At 38.5% G+C, this 21,288-nt stretch overlaps 1 protein-coding gene and 1 pseudogene across 14 annotated transcripts in view; both read left to right on the top strand.

Annotated features, from left to right (window-relative positions):
* Positions 1–21,288, top strand: part of GAB1 (GRB2 associated binding protein 1) — a 131,837-nt gene that overhangs the window by 70,151 nt on the left and 40,398 nt on the right. For 12 of the 14 annotated variants that reach the window (NM_001266432.1, XM_078001618.1, XM_028848035.2 and 9 more), the window contains 1 exon segment: positions 8,426–8,720. In NM_001266432.1, coding sequence (NP_001253361.1) covers positions 8,426–8,720 — 295 coding nt within the window. 14 annotated transcript variants of the gene reach the window in all.
* On the top strand, positions 17,784–18,878 carry LOC144340846 (small ribosomal subunit protein uS2B pseudogene; annotated as a pseudogene).

Genomic DNA, 21,288 nt, shown 5'->3' on the forward strand with positions numbered 1-21,288 from the left:
CTATTTTCAGGGTTCTTAATGTGTTAACAGGGGTCCTGTGAACCCTTAAAACTGTACAATATTACCTATATGCCTTTTTTCTAAGAAAAGTTTTCATTGCTTTAATCAGATGCTCAAAGCAGTCTATGACCCAGAAAAGGTTTAAGAACCACCTGTGTATATTAAATACTAAGGGGTTTTTGTCATTGCTTTTTTGTTTTTGGCTTTTTGTTTATTTTATGTAGTGCTTATGCCTAGGCTTTGAGGTAGACATTAATTTAACAGTAGTTTCAACAAGTAAATTATATGCACTATTATTGAGAAGTCAAAATTCCTGAAGTCTTTCCATAGCTAGTGTAGTATTTCTGAGTCAAATTTGACTTTTTTCCTCTTAGGAAATTGTTTTATTTCCAACTAATTTGTTGTATCCAGGCGATGTATGTAAACTCTAATATCTTAAGTTTATGGAACAGTTGAAAGCTTAGATCTAGGCATTGTTCTGCATTATTTTCGGTGTATTCTTTTGTTTATATTACTAAGCTAAAGTTAGCTCAGATAGCACAAGGCTAGAAAATGATGACAATAGTTTGAAAACAGGAAATTTTAGGCTTCTGTGTGTTTGGAACAGATGATCATAATGATAGAGCCAGTGGAGTGGAAACTTCCACCGAGCCTGTTTTTTCCTTATTTTGCTCTATGAGAAAAGATGGTGCTTCCTGGAAAACAACTCAAGTATTTTAAAGCAAATGGTTTTCCTTTGTCCCTGCTTCATGGTTAATTTGTTTTTCTTTATTTTATTTACCCTAGTAATAGTATTATGGAAATATTTTTAATAGGCAAAGTAATTCCCAAAGTGCTTATTTTAGATTTTTAAATATCTAAATGTATTACCATTAACTGCATGGTTTTTAAAGAAAATTAAAGCAATATATTATAATGACTTTAAGGAAAGAAAAATAAATTAATTCCTCTATTTTAAGTGTTCCCAACTTTCCTTGTTTGTTTGTTTAACCCCCTAAGTGCCAGTCTTTAAAGTCGTTACTCTTTATCTGTCTAGGCTATTTCCTGGCTAAGACTCCTTCCACATGTATCCCGGAATTCTATATTTAAAAGCAAAGTTAAATATCCATTCACTAATTGCTGAGTAATAATAAAATAGCATTTCCATATACACACAAACTTTTTGTTTTGTGCACATCATTCCTAGATTATTTTAAACATATAATTTTTTAAAACTATAAAAGCAATAAATGGAAACATTTGGAAAAACAAAGTATATAAAATAAAAATATGAGACTCATCTGGCCCTTTCATCTGGCCTATTCCTAGTCATTACAGTTAACAACTTAGTATGTGTCCTTCCAGACCTGTTCTCTAAACATAGTGTGTGTTTGTACAAACACACAGTTATTTCACACAAATGGAATTATATACTGTATGTACAATTCCGCACCTTGTTTTTTTTATTTAACAGCTATCTTGTGGGCATTGCTCACGTGTATAGATCTGTGTCACTTTTTGAATGACTTGCCTAGCTTTATTGTGTAGCTGTTCCATAATTTATTTGACCATTATTCTGCTGATAAAATTTCGATTACAACCTATCTTATGAAAAATAGCATTTTCATCTTGTGAAACACGCATCTTCAACGCCAACGTTTTACAGATTTCTGAGAGTATATTGAAATTTTGGGAGGCTGAGGCAGGAGAATGGCGTGAACCCGGGAGGCGGAGCTTGCAGTGAGCCGAGATTGCGCCACTGCCCTCCAGCCTGGGCGACAGAGCGAGACCCGTCTCAAAAAAAAAAAAAAAAGTCACAGCAATGGTCTTTCCTTAAATATCCGTTGTGAAATACCTTTTAAGAGATTTCAAAATAAAAAATTCTGCTGTACTTTTTTCTCAGGAAAAGAAGGGGTTAGTAAAATTATAGTGGTGAGGCTTCCTGGTAGAAGGAAAGTTGGCTCAGGAATGTAGAAAGTGTTGCTCTTCAGCTATCTGGACAAGGTATACTTTGTTACGGCTTAACAACTACCAAGAGACCCCAAGATGCAGTCAGCAGAGTTCTTTTTCAAGTGCTTAAGGGAATGGGCTTGTTAATGGACTACTTGTGTGATATTGCTGAGAGCTCAAAGCAACAGGAGCAGATGCCTTATCTCAGGGGGAGTTGAGGAAAGCTTTAAAGAACAGGTCTTGAGCTAGTTCTTGAAGGATGAGAAGGAGCTCATGGTGAGGGAGATAAGGTATTTCAGACTGAAAAAGCAACAAAGACCATGTGGGTGCTGTCTGAGGCCATCTGTGAAGGTAAGAGATTGGAGAGAGGAGACAGGTAAGTATGGTTTGGAAGAACCATGTATGCCATCTTACTGAAGGAGTGTGGACTTCAATAACAACTTTGAACTTTTTTTTCCCATCTGAAGTCTTTTTATTTAATCTCAGTGGCTCTCTGTGATGATTATTCTGATGGACAACATCTCACCAAGGCTTTGACCACTTACAATGTGTGAAGTGCTGTTGCAGATACAAAAAAAAAAAAAGGAATTAGCTTTCAAGGAGCTTAATGTCCAGTTGGGAAAATAATTCATAAGTGTTTGGAGAGTTTGAAAATGTTAAATAATAGACTGTTCCAATCTATTCTACAGCAATGCATGAGGTGTTACAGAGCAGTAATTGATTGTCAGTGGTAGAAAGGGAGGTTATGGGGAGGAAAGGGGAAGGTTGGGAAAAAAGAACCTTGAAGAATGAATTGGGTTTGAAAGATATTTGCTAGTGGGGTAAATATTGTGAACAAAAATAGGAAGATAGAGACAGCACTGACATGGGCAGAAGGTATTAATATAAGAAGATGAAGAATGAGACGTAGGCTTGAAAGGACCTGTGTTTTGTTTTGTTTTGTTTTTGAAATTTTACTTTAAAGACCAATATAATCCTATTGATTGGATCTGTGGTTCTCAATCTTGGTGGCACATTAGAATCATCTGTTGAGTGTTTAAAGCTGCCTATTCCCTTCATCCCCACCCCCCTACATTATAATCTAGTTGGCCTGAGGTGAAACCCCAAGCCTTTTTTTTTTTTTTTTTTTTTTTTTTTGAAGCAAAGCTCTCCGGATATTTCTAATGTGCATTCAGGGCAGAGAACCCATGGACTACCCCGACCTCTTCTCTGATCTTCTCTCTTGCCTGCCCATATATTGGCTACTTCCTCAATAATTAGCTCTTCCAGTAAAGGTACAGGGAAAAGATTAGGGAATTCTGGCAAGCATCACACCAGGCATGTGAGCTGTCATTTATACCACAGAGAACTCACAAAATGGGGTGTACAGCAGTTACAATGTTTTTCTTTAAAGCTGAAGCAATTTGCTAGTTAGGTTAATTAGGCAAAATTTGTGAATTTGTTAGTAATGTTACAGCCGTTAATGGCTTGGGGTTAATCCAGGTTAAAATATATTTCCTTCCCACCAAATAGTGGGACTCCATCTGTACTTTCTTGCCAGTATGTACTTTCTTACCCATACTCTAAGGTGTGTGAAAAGCCTGTCTTAAGACCCAGCTTCATTGTGACAGTTCTACAGGTTAGCATATCCAATTTGCTAAATACAGAAAATGTTTAAAAGAATAGTTCTTTTAAAATGATGTTTAAAAACATCTCTCTTATGTCTGTAGAGTTTTAAAATACACACCTCTATGCTTGCCTGACCAATTCTTGAATGCACTGGTCAGATCGCAGTTATATCACTATCCCTGTAATGCATAAATAATAATGAGAACTTCTGTATTTTTAATCCTTGCCTCAAACATTTTTGATTGCGTTTTTAGCAGACATTGACCGAGCACCTCCTTTGCACTAGGCAATGGGAAAGGAAAGAAGAAAGGTTAAAATGCCTTCAGCCCTCAGTAACAATTCAAATGTAGAGATGTCAAATGATGTAGGAACAAGGTGGAAATGGAGAGCTCAGAGGCTGAGCTAAAATCTAGGGGGTACATTTTGTGCCAAGAGGTCAGAGGCAGGACAGAGCAGAGTGTTTGGGAAACTACAAATATTTCCAATGTGGTTAGAAGGCAGAGAGGCAAGAAATGAGGCTGGAAAGATTTAGGGGTGGAGATGGGGCGCGAGTTGCTTGGAGGGCCCTGTGTACCCTGCCAGAGTTTGGCTTTTATCCTGTAGGCACAGGAGGCAGTCACAGGAGCATAGGGAATTGGCTTCAGATTTTGGTACTTTTAAGTTACCCCCAAATCCAGACTTAACTGTTTGCTTCTTGTTAACAACATTATTTGTTCAACTCAAAATTGGAGTGACTATTGCATGTAAGAAATGGCTACAAAATAAGTTTTTACATAGTCCTTCTCAACTATGCAGACATCTTGCAAATTTCAGCTTCTTCATTACCTGCTCGTAATGGAAGTCTAATCGTTAAAATGATATTTTGTGTGAATTTCTTTTAAAATTACTTTGAGTATTTGGTTTTGAAGGTTTCTAGAAAGCCTTTCCTTTTTGTCTGCTACTGCTCTGCAGGATTGGCAAGGAAGTGTATGGCTTTCTCTCAAGCTACCAAGGCAGCAAGGATAAAAATAGGACAAACTTTAAGAATCTCAGATATTTTCAGATAACAAAGACTGATTTATGTGGGCCCGTTTTGTGCTCTGACAAAACATAGAGACGCTTTTGTGCTGAGATTAGCAAGGGTGCTGATGTCAGTTCTCTTGTCGAGCATCAAGCTTTATTCTGTGGCTAAATTGTGCTTTGTACCATAATCCAGAGAACCTTTGTATCTGCCTTATTAAAGTGTGTAGTTTATGTAATTGCTTTTGTTTTCCAGTTTAATCTGTGCCAGATTCAATGAGGGTGACTCATTTTGTGACTGAGACAAACAGTCACATTTGGACCATGTTAAAAATAAATAAATAAATGGCAGGTGCTGCTTGGCTAAGTTCTGTGTTTTAATGCTGTAATTTCCTGCCGTAAGAGTTCACGTCTTGTATAATGTCTACTCAGCCTCTAATCGCTAGCCCAATATATCTAGTGCACCTCAATTCATTGCTACTCATTTCTTGATTATTTATTTTAGTTCATAAGGGCTTTTTGATTTTTAACAATGTGATTTCAATAGGGAAGCGAAGGACTGAATGGGGGGAGCCAGAGTTAGCTGGAAAACAAAGAGTGACACATAAGCTGTAGCGAAAGGACATGTTCCGTGCTTTTCTGTTTTTGCCATTTTCCCAAGATGTTTTGTGCGTGTGTTTTGGTAAAGTTATCTTACTTATGTTTATTTTATTATGTATATGTTCAGTATTGGAGCTCTTTTTCTCAAATGGAAGTTGCCTTGAAAGCACTCTCTTCATTGTGGCCCATGTATCAAATCTAATCTCAAAAATTTTACAAGTCTACTCTCTCAGAAGAATTCTATTTATTTATTGTACAGATATTCTATGTACCAGGCCCTGTGCTATGGCAAATAAAGCAGACATGGTCGCTATCTTACTAAACTGTTCAGTCTGTTTGGGGAGTTAGATACTACACAAATAAATACAAGGAAAAATTGAACTGCAAAATTACACAATCACTACGTAGGTAAGTAATAGGATCTCCAAAACTATGGTATTACTTTACTTTACACTGGAGTTGGTTGCGTTGAGGGTGGTCAGGGAAGAGAAGCCCTGAAGGTTGGAGTTGGCCAGGCAAAAAGTGAGGGGAAGGATAAAATGTATTTAGGAGAAAACATGTGCGAAGTCCCTGAGACAGGTAAGAGTTTAGCCTTCTATAAACCCTATTGTTGGAGGGGAAAAGTGACAGTTGATAAAAATTGAGAGAAAAAAGACAGGAAACTGTATTTAAAAGATGAGCTATACAAGCACAGCAGTATGGTACTATTTAACAGTCTAGGGGCAAATGACACTCCATACAGTGCAATAGCCTCTGACAGCCTCTTAAAGTGCAATATAGAGATGGATGCTTATAACGCTTAGTCTGAATCGTTGGGGAATGGATTATGTTTGGTGAAGAATGTAGTAAAGCATTTTAGAAAGATTTGCATGCAAGACAATAAAGTTTTAAAAAGTCATTTCTGTATCTTTAAATACATCATCTTTAAATGAAGCTTCACTATCTGGAAAAATCACTTACTGAAAGATACGATTTCTTGAGGGCCCTGCATAAATAACATCATATTCTGTATTCTTTTGCTTTACTTCTGCATTACCTTTTAAAGCTTACTGCTTGATAGGGAAGTATCCATAGAGGCATAATTTTACTAAGAGGGGATATTTATTTATTTTGCAGTGAGTAGATGCATATTCAATGAATGGATTTTTATACTTCAGAACATCATGTGAATCTAACACTTTATGACTTTCAATATTATCTAAAACATCTATAGGATTCTACCCTGCCTTCCCCTGGGCACGAATTATTTACATATTCCTTTGAGCTCAGCGAAGAATGAGAAGTTAATTTAAAATATTGATGATATTAATATATAATGTTTTTAGGTCTTTGTGATCTCTCTAGTAATCCTCTTGTTAAAGGATTGCCTAAATTTTTCTATAGAGGAATACCTGTTCATTTAGCAATACCTGTGCAGACATTTTGCCTGGGTTGCTATAGTCTCAAGTATTTTCATGTACGTTAAACTTTTTTTTCACAATTAGTCAATTCTTTGAAGGTAGGAATAATGAATGATATACGTGTTTTCCTTCCCACAAGTAACAAAGGGAATGTTTTATTCCACTGGGGTTCATGAGATGTCTTGTTTCTGAGTCCTTCCACTTCCCAGAGTGTCCCCACTACCCCCTGCCCTGCCTTCTTCTTCTTCTTCTTTTTTTTTTTTTTTGAGGAGGAGAGGAGTCTTGTTCTGTCCAGGCTGGAGCACAGTGATCTCAGCTCACTGCAACCTCCGACTCCGGGTTCAAGCAATTCTCCTGCCTCAGCCTTCTGAGTAGCTGGGATTACAGGAACCTGCCACCACATCCAGCTAATTTTTGTATTTTTTTAGTAGAGATGGGTTTCACCATGTTGACCAGGCTAGTCTCGAACTCCTGACCCCAAGTGATCCACCCACGTCAGCCTCCCAGCGTGCTGGGATTACAGGCATGAGCCACTGTGCCCAGCCCCAGAGTGTCCTCCTGAGGCAATCTTACCTAGAATGTTGAATCTGGAGCAGAGAATATCTTAGTAAATGACTGAGACTTGCTAAAATAGGCCTCTTTCTATCTAGCTGCCTCCCTGAGGAAGAATTTCAAAGAGGAGTAAGGTGTAAGTTTGTTTCCAGGCACACATGTTGGGGTTAAAGGCTGGTGAGGAAGACAGTTTGTCATTTGGTTCTGCTTTTATTATTTGGTGAACATAGATTTAGGGAGGGTGATAGTAAAATAATTTTTAGGCTTCTTCTCTATGTGTAGTATGAAACTCAAAATTTACCAGAACCTGTGGAGGGGGTGTATGATGAGTGTAGTACAGATTGCCCATGTGTGTTTGTTGGGAAGAGGAGGGGAAATATTAAAAAGAGTTAAATCCCACACTCAAGAATACAGGTCTTATTCGTGTAGTCTTTGAACAACAGGCTGTGTGGCTAAAAGAGAGACACAATCGATTGCTTCCCAGGCAAGAAGCCAGAAAAGCTTCAAAACCTTTTTCCCCTCCCTACTCCTTACCACTACACCTAAAAAAAAGAGAAGCCTTTTAAATGTTTAAAATCTGTAGGAGTCTTATGAAGAAGCAGCTTTATGTGTATTCTTTATGGAATGATATTAACGCATGAAAATCTGTTGCTTTTTAAAAAATTGTGGCAAAATATACATAACAAAATTGATCATTTTAACTATTTTTAATATACAGTTCACTAGCATTAAGTATTAATACAATCACAGTGCCATTGCAACCATGGCCACCATCATCTCCAGAACTTTATCTTCAACTAAAACTCTAGGCCCATTAAATTCTAGAACAACTCTCCATTCCCCACCTCCCCGCAGGGGCTGACAAACACCATTCTGCTTTCTGTCTGTATGAATTTGACTACTTGAACTACCTCATATAAGTGGAATCATACAATATTTGTCTTTTTATGACTGGCTTGTTTTACTTAGCATAATGTCCAGCTTCATTCTTTTGCACATGGATTTCTAGTTTTCCTAACACCATTTGTTGAAACCATGACTTTTTCATATTTAGTAAAAACTGAATCCTCCTTGATTTATTGCCTTGATATTATATAGCAGGAGATTTAATAGAAGACACTGAATATATATACAATATTAAGTTAATTGAGTTATTAGTAAACATTGCTTTGCAGAGTGGCAGATATCCTGTGGTAAAAACACACACACAAACACACACACACGTGTTGTGACTTCCTCTAAACAATGCATTTGTAAAATCAGTTTGATAAATGTGCATCTTCTTGAAAATATTATCTCAAGTTAATACTGAACGGATATTTTTGTTTTGTTTCTAGGCATGGAAGAGGAGATGGTTCGTGTTACGCAGTGGCCGTTTAACTGGAGATCCAGATGTTTTGGAATATTACAAAAATGATCATGCCAAGAAGCCTATTCGTATTATTGATTTAAATTTATGTCAACAAGTAGATGCTGGATTGACATTTAACAAAAAAGAGTTTGAAAACAGCTACATTTTTGATATCAACACTATTGACCGGATTTTCTACTTGGTAGCAGACAGCGAGGAGGAGATGAATAAGTGGGTTCGTTGTATTTGTGACATCTGTGGGTTTAATCCAACAGAAGAAGGTGAGTTCAAGATATTATTCAACCTGAATTCTTTCCTGCTACATTTCTAGAAATGTCATACAATTCTTTGTTATTTTAGTTACACAATATAATGTTTTATTTTTATAATGGGAACTTGACATTTGGAAAAAGCACTGAATCCTTTAATTAGTTTGGGGAGAAACTGTTTACAAGTTTTAGAGAGACAGACTTAGACATATTGGGGCAGTTTTTAAATATCCTGAGGTAGAAGGTGACAAGAAGACATTTTAAGAACATTTATTGAGTTCCAATATAAATATTCAGTTTAACCATATAACACTGTGGATATTTTACTATTTTTCACCTATTGAAAATAGCACATTTGGCCGGGCGCGGTGGCTCATGCCTGCAATCCCAGCACTCTGGGAGGCCAAGGCGGGCGGATCACGAGGTCAGGAGATCAAGACCATTCTGGCTAACACAGTGAAACCCCGTCTCTACTAAAAATACAAAAAAGGAAAAAAAAAAAAAAAAAAAGCCGGGCTATGTGGCAGGCACCTGTGATGCCAGCTACTCAGGAGGCTGAGGCAGGAGGATGGCGTGACCCCAAGAGGCAGAGCTTGCAGTGAGCCGAGATGGCGCCACTGCACTTCAGCCTGGGTGACAGAGTAAGACTCTGTCTCAAGAAAAAGAAAAAAAAAAAAAAGCACTTTTATGGAGCTCAGCCCAATTCTTCAGGTGCTATTTAAAAATGTATTTAAAAACTATATTAGATTATGGCCAGGCGCAGTGGCTCATGCGTGTAGTCCCTGCACTTTGGGAGACTGAGGCAGGTGGATCACTTGAGGTCAGGAGTTCTTCAAGACCAGCCTGGCCAACATGGTGAAACGCCATCTCTACTAAAAATACAAAAATTATCCTGGCATGGTGGCACATGCCTGTAGTTCCAGCTACTCAGGAGGCTGAGGCAGGAGAATTGCTTGAACCCAGGAGGTAGAGGCTACAGTGAGCCAAGACTGCACCATTGCACTCCAGTCTGGGTGACAGAGCAAGACACCGTCTCAAAAAACTATATTAGATTATCCTATTTATGCCTAGTGTTCCATTATTGGAATGCCAAGCATGTGGGAGTTATTTATATCCTCCTGCTCAAGGTCATCGCCAAGGTCTGATTGTAAACATTCAAAAAATTGCAACCTCAAGCATAAATGGGTTATGAAATTGGGAAATAGCCAAGGAGATTATCATTACCTGTGAAATGCAAGTGAGAATCAGTCACAAAACACAGTGAACAAGTACCAAACAAATGAATTACTTAGCACAGGTCCTACAGGGAGCATGGAGGAAGGAAGAGGGGTTCAAGGTTTGGGTAAGAGGTAGTGAAGGAAAGCTTCTGAAAGGAAAATAAATTGCAAAATGTAAGCTTTTGAAAGAACTAGTATTTCTGCATAAATGAAAGGAGGGATGCAGAACCCTCCAGGCTTAGGGACTTGGGAAAGAACAGACCCAGAGAAGGAACTGAATTTTACTTTACTGGGGCAGGAGGGCTCTGAATAGAAAAGGCCCAGGGACAGTTGCTTACAGATCTTGAATGAGGGACTGAGATTTGGGGTGCCTATCCTGGAAAGAGCTGAATGACTAGAGGGCTGAAGAAGAATTTTACAAGTGGAATTCTACCTCGGGTACTTTATTATTATTATTATTATTTTTTTTTTTTTTTGAGGTAGGGTCTCACTTTGTCATCTAGGCTGGAGTACAGTGGCGTGATCTCTGCTTACTGCAACCTCTGTCTCCCAAGTTAAAGCAATTCTCCTGCCTCACCCTTCTGAGTAGCTGGGATTACAGGTGTGCACCACCATGCTTGGCTAATTGTTAGTATTTTTAATAGAGATGGGGTTTCACCATGTTGGCCAGGCTGGTCTCAACTCCTGGCCTCAAGTGATCCGCCCGCCTCAGCCTCCCAAAGTGCTGGGATTACAGGCGTGAGCCACTGCACCTGACCCCAGGCACTTTTTTATAGCTGGCTGACCACTTCTCTCTGCTCTTCCTTTTTAAACAAACTCTAAACACGTAGGTAGGGGACTCCAGTACAAAGCAGCTTTGTAGAGCCAAGAATCAGAAATAAAGGTGAACTGAGGTCTTTGACCTTCTTGTCTTTGTGGTTACTCATATTTAGAAGTGTGCATTTCCGAACATCTACATTTAGGAGTGCTGTAGATACCATAAGGAGTGGAAAATTGTGTTAATAATCAACACCAAGATTCGGATTGAAGTAGAACTAATCATCTCTAACGAGCTCAGGCCAGCTTGCTACTTCCTCTCTGGCCAGTCAGCAGCCCTGGGGAAAGGAGCCTGCCAGGGCTGGGGTTTGCCCAGTGGGGTTGGGGAAACCCCTTGATGAGGGAGTTCAGAATCTCACGGGAACAGCGCTCTAAGAGGGAAGGAAGGATCCAGCTTCGCTAGGAGGGGCTGATGAAATAGAGATCTTCAGCAGAGCTCTAGTGATTAAAAACCTCAAGAAATTGTTTCACAGGAGGAATTAAGGCTTCAGTTGTTTTTGTGAAGTTACTTAATGTGGTCACAGTGTAAGTGGGCATGGGGGTGCTACTTCTAACTTCAGTTAAAACCCTTTCCTTTCCTGTTTGCATTTATAGTTTGTATTTGAGTGCAGCAGAGGGTTTCATAGTTAAAATTACAAATGAGATAGCTCTTTTTAATGGTTAACATCTAGTCAGTAATGATAATTATTGGATTTAGACAGCACATTAGTTTTATTATGTGATGGATTTTCAGTTAAAATAATTTGTCATTTTATTATCTTCTTGTTGTTTGCCTATTGCCTTTTCAATGTAGAATTTGTTTGGGGTGACATAAGGGCAGACTTTTGTCTTTGTTGGTTGTCTGTATAGATTGAGCTGATCCGAAAAGTTAAATCATAGATGTTCTTCCACCGCTCTTACTTCTTTTTACAATGCTCCTAAATATATTTACAAAGGAAATGGGATGTTCTTATAGAGAATGTGCATTCTTCAGTCAAGGAATGTGAGTCTGATTTTTTGAAGCCCATTCAAGGGTGGATAGAGTTGAGAACCCAGAATAAGAATTTCTAATTCTCAAGTGTCTGAGATTAACTTTGCAAGTTTTAAGGCACAGCGTCTTGTCTATTTGGCCACCTTAGGATGATTCTTATCGTTTGGGAGCCTGACAGACACCCACTCAGCTCTGAGAAGGAAAGCTTGGTGTGCGTTTAGAAAATGGATTGATTAGGTCAACAAATTATTTGAGTTTGCTGACACTCTACTAGGCTGTGGGAATTCATTCAACAGATATACATTAGGTGATTAGTTAAGGAGACAAAAGGTAAACATCACAGACTGAGCATCTAATGGGAGAGGAGTCATTAAGAGAAATATCCAAAAGAATTCATAATAATAATTGATGAGTGCAAGTTTATATATACACATGTATATATAAATTATGCATTAAAATATATATACAGTGTATATATATGTGTAAAAGTATAATTATGTGGAAGTTTATGAATATAGTTCTTGTGCTCATAGAGCTTACAGTCAGTCTAGAGGAGAGACAAATAATCCAGGAATTGTACTACTGATTCATAAGCGCTCTGCTAAAGAAGAACTAGATAAGCATAGTTAGCAGCAGCATCTGATTTAATCTTAATAGGGTCAGGAAAAGCCTAGGTAGTTTTCAGTGGCTCTGTGACTATAACTGATAATGTACTGAGAGCTTTATTTTTGTACTTAGCAGAACATTTTCATCGATTTTAGAAGTCAGAATCAGTCTCTCCCAATGTCTGTTTTCATGTTATAAAATATCTACCAAATAGAGGTGAAGTTTCAAAACTTAGAAGCTGCAGTGATCCTTTCAGTGGCAAAACTCCCAGTTCCTTACAAAATAGATGAGAGGTATATTTAGGTTGAATGCAACTCTCAATTTGTGAACTTTTCATCTTTACAATATCCATGGTTGGGGGAGGGTTGTAAGAAAATTCATAGTATGATTAATCAGATTTCTTATATATAGTCTGTGAGTTGGCTAGCAAGTACAGCTGTGTTAATCACAAGTCAGTTTTATGTGTTCATTAACAGAGAAAACAAGTATCTAAGGACTTTAATCTGCCAATACGTTCTACATTGAGGTCATGAGCTATATCAAAATGCAACTGCATTTATTTTTTAAATTCTATGATTGAGGTTTTTCACAACTTCATCCTGGTTATTTCCCCAAATAGCCACATTTAGAAGTGTCTTAATATACTGTGTTGAAGTATTTGTTGAGTTTCTTGGAATAAATCTGTAAAGCATGAACAGTTCTTCATTATGTAGTATTAAGCAGCCAAAATCATATTTATTCTGTAATTTTGGTTTTTGATCCATAATGGCAAAACTGCAAAAAGACTTTCAGAGTATTTCACACATTTAAGTTCTAAACAGCAGAATACTACTATTATCCTTTGTAATCATATTCATACAGTTTAATAGGACAGGGTAAACATCAAAATGCCTTTGTTCTTCCACTGACTTGACTACCTGCTTTATATTCTCTTGTGTCCAAATAGATATCACCACCAATCACTAAATAATAGATGTTTTTGTTTTTATCTAGATCTGTCCCAAGCCCTCTGCTCTTCCTGTTTCAGAGAGCTGACTGTCCTCCTACTCTTGGCTTGAAAATTAGCTAACAGCAAAAGATAATTTTTTTACTATGCTAATTTCAGACTAGATGTGAGAAGAAATAGACCATGCCTGGTTATCACAGTCTAAGAAAATAACTATCCCCAATCCCTGTGAGAATAACTAATTTTTCCCTGAAAACAAAAGGAAAAGGGAAAAATCTGACCTGTGTTTTGATTCCAGGAACCTCTCAAAATATCGTTACCATGTTATTTCCGCTGCCCCAGGTGACCACTGCTATTATTGAATACTCAAAGTGCTGGCAGGCTATATCTGTTTTTAAGTCCTAGCTCATTAAACTGTGTGTGATTCCTATGAATGCTTTTCTTTAGTAGTTTTGAGGGTAGAAACTAATTTCTTTGTTTTTCTTGGAAATGTACAGATTTATTTTTGTTTCTACAACACAAGGTGGAAGCTGTTAGATCTGCTAAACAAGTATTGGGAAGCAGCTCACTAACTTCATATAAAGGCCTCTAGTCTCATTAGTTGCAAGATTATAAAGTTGCCTCTGAGTTGCTTTTCTCAAAATGCCCAGATCATGGTGGCTTAATAAAAAATAAGTAAAATTATCTGTTTGATATTTTCCCCTTGAGTTAAGTAGGTGTAAACTGACATGTAAGAATATACATACACTTTCTTTCCTGTAAAGGAGTCTGTCTCAATTGGGGGCTTTTTAAAATTTCTTTTTATTTGCTTTTTTTTATTGAGGTCTAACTTACTGTGAGGGGCACAAATCTTAAGCATACAGTTCAATGTAGTTTTATATATTGATCTGTATCTACGTGTAGATACAGATGTCTGTGTAACTGCACTGCCCCTCAGATTAAGAAATGGAACACTTCCCCTCTCCCCTAGAAAATTTTCTCGTGCCTCTTTCCAGTAAAGCCTCCACCCAAATTAACTTTTCTAAAAATTGCTTTTATTACTATGGATTAGTTTGGCCTATTCTTGAACTTTATATAAGTGGAACCATTATTTTCTCCAGTATTAAGCCTGTGAGATTCATCCATGTTGTAGCATGTAACAACAGTTCTTCATTCCTTGTAGCATTTCATTGTGTGAATATGTCACAAATTAGGGATCTGTTTGAATGTTGATTGATGTTTGGGTTGTTTTCAATTTTTAGTTAACACAAAGCTGTAGTGAACATTTCTTTATATGTCTTTGATGAACAGAAACACTTAGTTCTTTTGGGTATACACCCATGAGTATGACTGCTGTGTTATAGTACAGACGTATATTTAGCTTTAATAGGTTGAACAGGTTTGGTTTTCCAGAGTTAGTGTACCAGTTGCCTACCTACCAGCAGCGTGTGAGAGTTTACATTCTCATCAATGTTTGATGTTGTCAGTCTTTAATATTAGCTATTCTATTGGATGTTAGTGGTATCTTGTGGTGTTAGTTTGCATTTTCCTGAGAACCAATTCAACTAGAGAGTTTTTAGTTCTTTTCTTTTTCTTTTTTTCTTTTTTCTTTTTTTCTTTTTTTGCACATTTCCAAGCCACTGCTCCTGAGATCTTGATTTATTGAGTCTCCTGTGGTGTGGGGCCCAGTCAACTAGATATCTACAATTCCCTACAAGTGATTCTTAGGCCTTCAGACCTCTGGATAAGAATTACGGCATTTGTCAGCATTGCTTAAAGGTTTATTTTAAAGTCTCCAAGAATATTTCACAATCTACTAAAGAGAGACTCATGACAAATAAAAAGTTTTTCTACTTGAAACAGATTAAACAAATCATGCTATATTTAAGGGTCTTCAGTAGTTGAGTGAATAAATTGAAGAAACTGCAATGCAGGCTGCTTCACAGAAAATTGCAACTACTGCCATGTCTTATTTGTATCCACTTGTTAGATTTGCCTTTTTCAAATGTTCTTCCATAAAAAATGGTGTATTTAGAAGTGAGAAAATGGTATGTTAGAATTAATGATAATGCATGCTCTTTGTAGACCTTTATTTGCTAAGTTAGACAGTTCTATTCAAAATGCTTCTCTTTACAGAAAGAAAAATTCTTAAGCACACCAGATAAATCATTAATCAATAGAAGCAGAGTAACCCTGACCTGTTTACATTTAATTGTGAACATGAAGGTAAACACTAGAAACCAAAAAAATTATTTTATCAGTAGATATAGCCCATCTTCAGGGAAAAGAATCCTATCTGGTCTCCCGAAAAGAACATGGAGTTCACCACAGTTTTATTATGATATGCTCAGATACAGTAAGTTAGTGGTTACAAAATCAAAGAGCCTGTCACGTCAAGTTTGAAACCTTCTACCTTACCAATAAGAAAGAGTAGAATTGTTTCCTCGGGCTTCAGCTCTTCTGCCATTTGGGGTTTCTTTAAGTAATTATTTTGAATGTTTAGAGTCATTGTCTTGGCACCCCAACTTTTGTGAGGGATACTAACACGAGGGCATTATGGTTTCAAATAGGATAAACCGGGCATGAGGTTAGGGGTCATGTGGGCCAGTTTATTATTTGTGGATTTCATCACATGATAATCTTCTCTTCACTGGAAGCTTGTTCACTGAAAGGCTTTCCCTAGCAGTACTTAATAACTTCCTAAGTAAATTTCGGTTAGGAGTTTGCTCCCACAGCTTATTGGCCTTTAATGTATGTTAATTATACTCTTCATGCCTTCTGTTTTAAGAAATGGGAAATAACTTTACACACATAAGCAAACCCTAAACTAATGTTTGGTTCTTAGAAACTTGATACCAGCATTACTTAGAAAGAGCAGTAAGTCAGAAACTCAAGGCAGAAAGCAAAATGGCCTGTTCCATTACCGGTATGGTAGTATAAAATAGAGGCAAATCACATGTCATTATAAAATAGAACAGAAGTTTATTTTTTCAGACCAGTTGCTTAGCTTTGGTCAGAAATATAGTGTTAGAGAATATTTACACACAGTGAAATGCTTGTATTAAAATATGCAGAGCTGAGTAAATAGTCAAATTAACATGAGTAAAATGATCCCAAAGACTACAACTTTGAAGATAGTCCATTGTCTGAGCCAAAGTAGTGGAGTGGTTCCCTCTTCCCTTTTAAAGTCCTCTGTATGTTAATGTGGTTTGGAGTGGTCTCTACTAAAAAGACAAAAAATTAGCCGGGCGTGGTGGCGGGCGCCTGTAGTCCCAGCTACTGGGGAGGCTGAGGCAGGAGAATGGCGTGAACCCGGGAGGGGGCGCTTGCAGTGAGCCGAGATCATGCCATTGCACTCCACCCTGGGTGACAGAGCGAGACTCTGTCTTTAAAAAAAAAAAAAAAGAAAGAAAAAAAAAATATATATATATATATATGTCTTCATGTGCTATGAAAAAGTTTTTTTTTTGTTTTTTTGTTTTTTGTTTTTTTTCAAAAAAGGAACCTTTGAATCTCTGTCCTCTTTTCAGAAAATTGAGAGGATCTTGCAGGTATAAAGAGGGTAAGATACTTCTGTCATTTACAGGTGGGAGAAGTGGAAGGTTAAAAATGAGATGGTCCCATTGTGTTAATAAAACAAAGTCAGACAAACGTAATTGCCTGGCTAGGTGATTTTCTTTTCTACTCAGTGCATTTAGTGGATAGCCATGAAGTTTATAAAAAGTGTTAAAAGTGTATCTGTAAAAACAACCACCTGAAAAAGTTATTTTAGTAGTTACAGTGAAAAGCTAGAATTCATACTATTTCATATAGAGAAGTATTTCCAGCGAGTAGTGTTTTTTGGTCAGAACTAAAAGTTGAGCTGGTTTATTCCATTTTACCATGCCTGTACTGTAGAGGAAAGGGGAAGTATATGGAATACACTTGTGAATACAGTTGGTAGGATACATTAACACTTTTCTGAGTGAGCTGCTCGTTTTTCCTCAATATTGTACATATTTTTCTTAAGCTCTTCTTTAAAAGATAAATATTTTTCATACTTCTGTTAAATCCTCAAGGATTAACTCTGAGTCACAATTTGTGGTATTTTAAATCTTTTTAAATAAATCTGTATATTTGCAACTGAATCAAAACAGTAAAACATTTCACAGGGTAGGGTCTGATGACCATTTTATAATCAACATTTTTAGATACCACAACAGGTATTTATGAGCATCCACTGAAATTACGGCATTATGTCATATAAATATGCAAAAATTCATTTTTCTATTCTTGTGTTTATGCATAAGAAAGAAAATGCCGGGCATGATGGCTCCCTGTAATCCCAGCACTTTGAGAGGCTGAGGCAGATAGATCACGAAGTCAGGAGATTGAGACCATCCTGGCCAACATGGTGAAACCCTGTCTCTACTAAAAATACAAAAATTAGGTGGGTGTGGTGGCGCATGCCTGTAGTCCCAGCTACTCGGGAGGCTGAGGCAGGAGAATTGCTTGAACCAGGGAGTTGGAGGTTGCAGTGAACCGAGATTGTGCCACTGCACTCCAGCCTGGTGGCAGAGCAAGACTCCGACTTTAAAAAAAGAAAAGAAAAAGACATTTCTGTGCTACCCACAGAGGGGTCCATATGGCATTGTTCTGGATTCCCGTCATAACTTAAAGGGAAACTTTCACAATGTCCAGAGACCTTGATGGCCTATGGATGAAGGAGGAAGATGTCCTTAAGTTCCTTGCAGCAGGAACCACTTAGGTGGCACTAATCTTGACTTCCAGATGGGACAGTACATCTATAAAAGGAAAAGTGATGGCATCTACATCATACATCTGAAGAGGACCTGGGAGAAGCTTCTGCTGGCAGCTCGTACCATTGTTCCCATTGAAAACCCTGCGGATGTCAGTGTTATATCCTCCAGGAATACCGACCAGAGGGCCATGCTGAAGTTTGCTGTTGCCACTGGAGCCAATCCAATTGCTGGCTGCTTCACTCCTGGAACCTTCAGTAACCAGATGCAAGCAGCCTCCTGGGAGCCACGGCTTCTTGTGGTTACTGACTCCAGAGCTGACCACCAGCCTTTCATGGAGGCATCTTATGTTAACCTACCTACCATTGCTCTGTGTAACACAGATTCTCCTCTGTGCCATGTGGACATTGCCATCCCATGCAACAACAAGGGAGCTCACTCTGTGGGTTTGATGTGGATGCTGTCTCAGGAAGTTCTGCGCATGCATGGCACCATTTCCCATGAACACCCATTGGAGGTCATGTCTGAGCTCTGCTTCTACAGAGATCCTGAAGCGACTGAAAAAGAAGAGCAGGCTGCTGCTGAAAAGGCAGTGACCAAGGAGGAATTTCAGTGTGAATGGACTGCTCCAGCTCTTGAGTTCACTGCTACTCAGCCTGAGGTTGCACAATGGTCTGAAGGCGTGTAGGTGCCTTCTGTGTCTCTTCAGCAGTTCCCTACTAAAGACTGGAGCACTCAGCCTGCCATAGAAGACTGGCCTGCAGCTCTCACTGCTCAGGCCACTGAATGGGTAGGAGCAACCACTGAATGGTCTTAAGCTGTTCTTGCACGGACTCTTAAGCAACATGGAAAATAAACATCAGTATCTAAATAAAAAAAATTTAAAAAAACAAAAAATTAACTCCTGGCATAAGGTGTTAGATTTTGTTAGATGAGCTATGAAGACTTGACATTACTTGGAGCATAGTAAAGATAAAAAGTTAGAAGTTGGTTCAACTTCTCTTTACTCAGGCCAGATTCTCTAACAGAAAATTTTTGAACTTGATTCATCTCGGAGTGCTCAGAATTTTTGAGGAGCAAATCCCAAAACTGCACATGCAGATGAATGGGTCTTAACAGATTTGGAAGTGCTGCTTGCCTTAATTTCTTCTGACTTGACACAAAGTCTGTAATCCCAGCACTTTGGGAGACTGAGGCAGGAGAATCTCTTGAACCCAGGAGTTTGAGACCAGCCTGGGCAACATGTGAGATACTGTCTCAACAAAAAGTTTAAAAAATTAACCAGGTGTGGTGGTGTGTGCCTGTAGCCCCAGCTACATACGAGGGGAGGATCGTTGGAGCCCTGGAGTTCCAGGCTGCAGTGAGCTAAAATGGTGCCACTGCACTCCAGCCCGGGCACAGAGGGAGACCCTGTCTCAAAATAATAATAATAATAATAATAAATAATAAAACAAATAGAGCGATCAGTGAGTGTCTGCCCTGTGAATGAAACATTTTTTCAGCATCTGCAACATGTAACACAATGCATAGGAGTTCTGATCCTTTCTTGTTTGTTATTGGGATTAGATATACACTGTCATATTTAGCCATATTAATGTGTGATTATTCAGGCTTCATAATTAGGATATGACTTCTTAAGTCCAAGAGGTTGTAAAATGAGCTAAATAAATATGATTGTGGCACATTTATGAATATTACAGTTAAATACATAAAGGCATTATCAAAAGCATGTGGATTTATTCTTATAATTTATTATCTAGAGAAAATACAGCAGATATTTAACCTCTCTATGGTAAATTAACAAGCCAAATGACATGCATTACTGATGCAGAACTTTGTTCCCTAGTTCAGCTAAACCAGGCTCTTGTCACAAGACCAGGAAGGATTAGGAACACAGACACATTGAAGGGTGAGGGGAACGGAATTTATTGGGCCAAAGAGGAAAAGAAGAAAAAAAGTACCTTCAGTAACGTGAGAGGGGGTCCTCCTAATAGGCTCCCCACCTCACAGACTGAATTCCAGGCCACCACCCAGGAACTGAAAAGGCCAGGCTCCTCCCCGTATCTATCACTCCCCGCTCTGAAGAAGTACATCTACCTGCCTTTAGAGTAAGGATAAGGACGAAGACCAATCTTAACTTCTTCCTGCTGACAAAGGTACCTGTTTTGGGAAAACAGCAGTCAGATCCCCCTCAGAGGCCATCTAGGGTCCCTGGCAAAAGGGGCCATCATTCAAGGCTCCGGTTGCATGACTGCTTGGAGTTTGATGACCTGAAGGTGAGAATAAACAAACCGGGTTATTAGAAAACATGTATCAGAACAGAACGGGGTAGCAGGTAAGGACAGCTCAAAAATCCCAAGGCCTTTTATTGGTTTGCACAGGGAGTGGGAGGCCAAAGCCCGACTGGTTAAAAAAAAAAAAAAACAACTTTTACCCTTTTTCCAGCATGTCAGGCTTCTGTGTTCCCTTCCCCCAAGCGCAATCCTAAGTCAACTAGTTTAAGGTTTGGGAAATTAACTTTTCCCAGTTTGGAGGATGCATCAGAGGGGAGGGTCCCGTAGTACAGAGACACAATTACCTATCAGTGAAGGGAGGACAGAGGAGGAAAAAGATTTTTTTTCAAAGAAGTCCTAGGGATTCAGAATGCATTTGAAAGGGGTAGAGACTAAAGGTGAATGGCTACTCATCTAGAAAGAGGGGGGCGAAGCATCCCAAGTTCCCTTCTCTTCCTAGTGAATACCCAGGGTGTGTGAGGGAGAGAAAGTAAAGCATCTCTTTCTTCCATCATTATACCCCCAAGTCCCCGCAACCTCTACAGGGTGCCACCCATGGGTGTCAAAGTGGCCTTCACCTATGTTAACAGGGGGGCCTAGGAGGGTGGGAATATCTGCTCTTACCCACATATGCCCTATCCCCCCTGCTGTCAGTAGCCTTTGAATTCCCTAGACTGCATTTATGCCATGAATATTGGCATAGCCTTTATCCATAAAAGGAGAAGCCTGGCTTAATTGGTAGTAATAAGTCATGCTCACCTGAGCTGTGCCTTTTTTTTTTTTTTTTTTTTAACTTCCATTATTGTCTGCTTGTGGACCTCTCAGATCTAGTTTTATTTCCTAGGGCCTTTATCCAAAGCTTAGAATTGAGTTTGAGACAAAAATGTGTCTTAGGGGTTGTGTGGACTCCTTATCATAAGCCGAATGCTAAGGTGAAGCTGTGGAATTTAGTCCTCCTCCAACAAGAGAGAGAAAAGGATGTCTTGTGACACACCCAGATAACTGATGGCTATAGTTATGCTTGCTGAGATCTG

This window comes from Macaca mulatta, chromosome 5 (assembly GCF_049350105.2).
Source record: "Macaca mulatta isolate MMU2019108-1 chromosome 5, T2T-MMU8v2.0, whole genome shotgun sequence".
Classification (NCBI taxonomy): Eukaryota; Metazoa; Chordata; class Mammalia; order Primates; family Cercopithecidae; genus Macaca; species Macaca mulatta.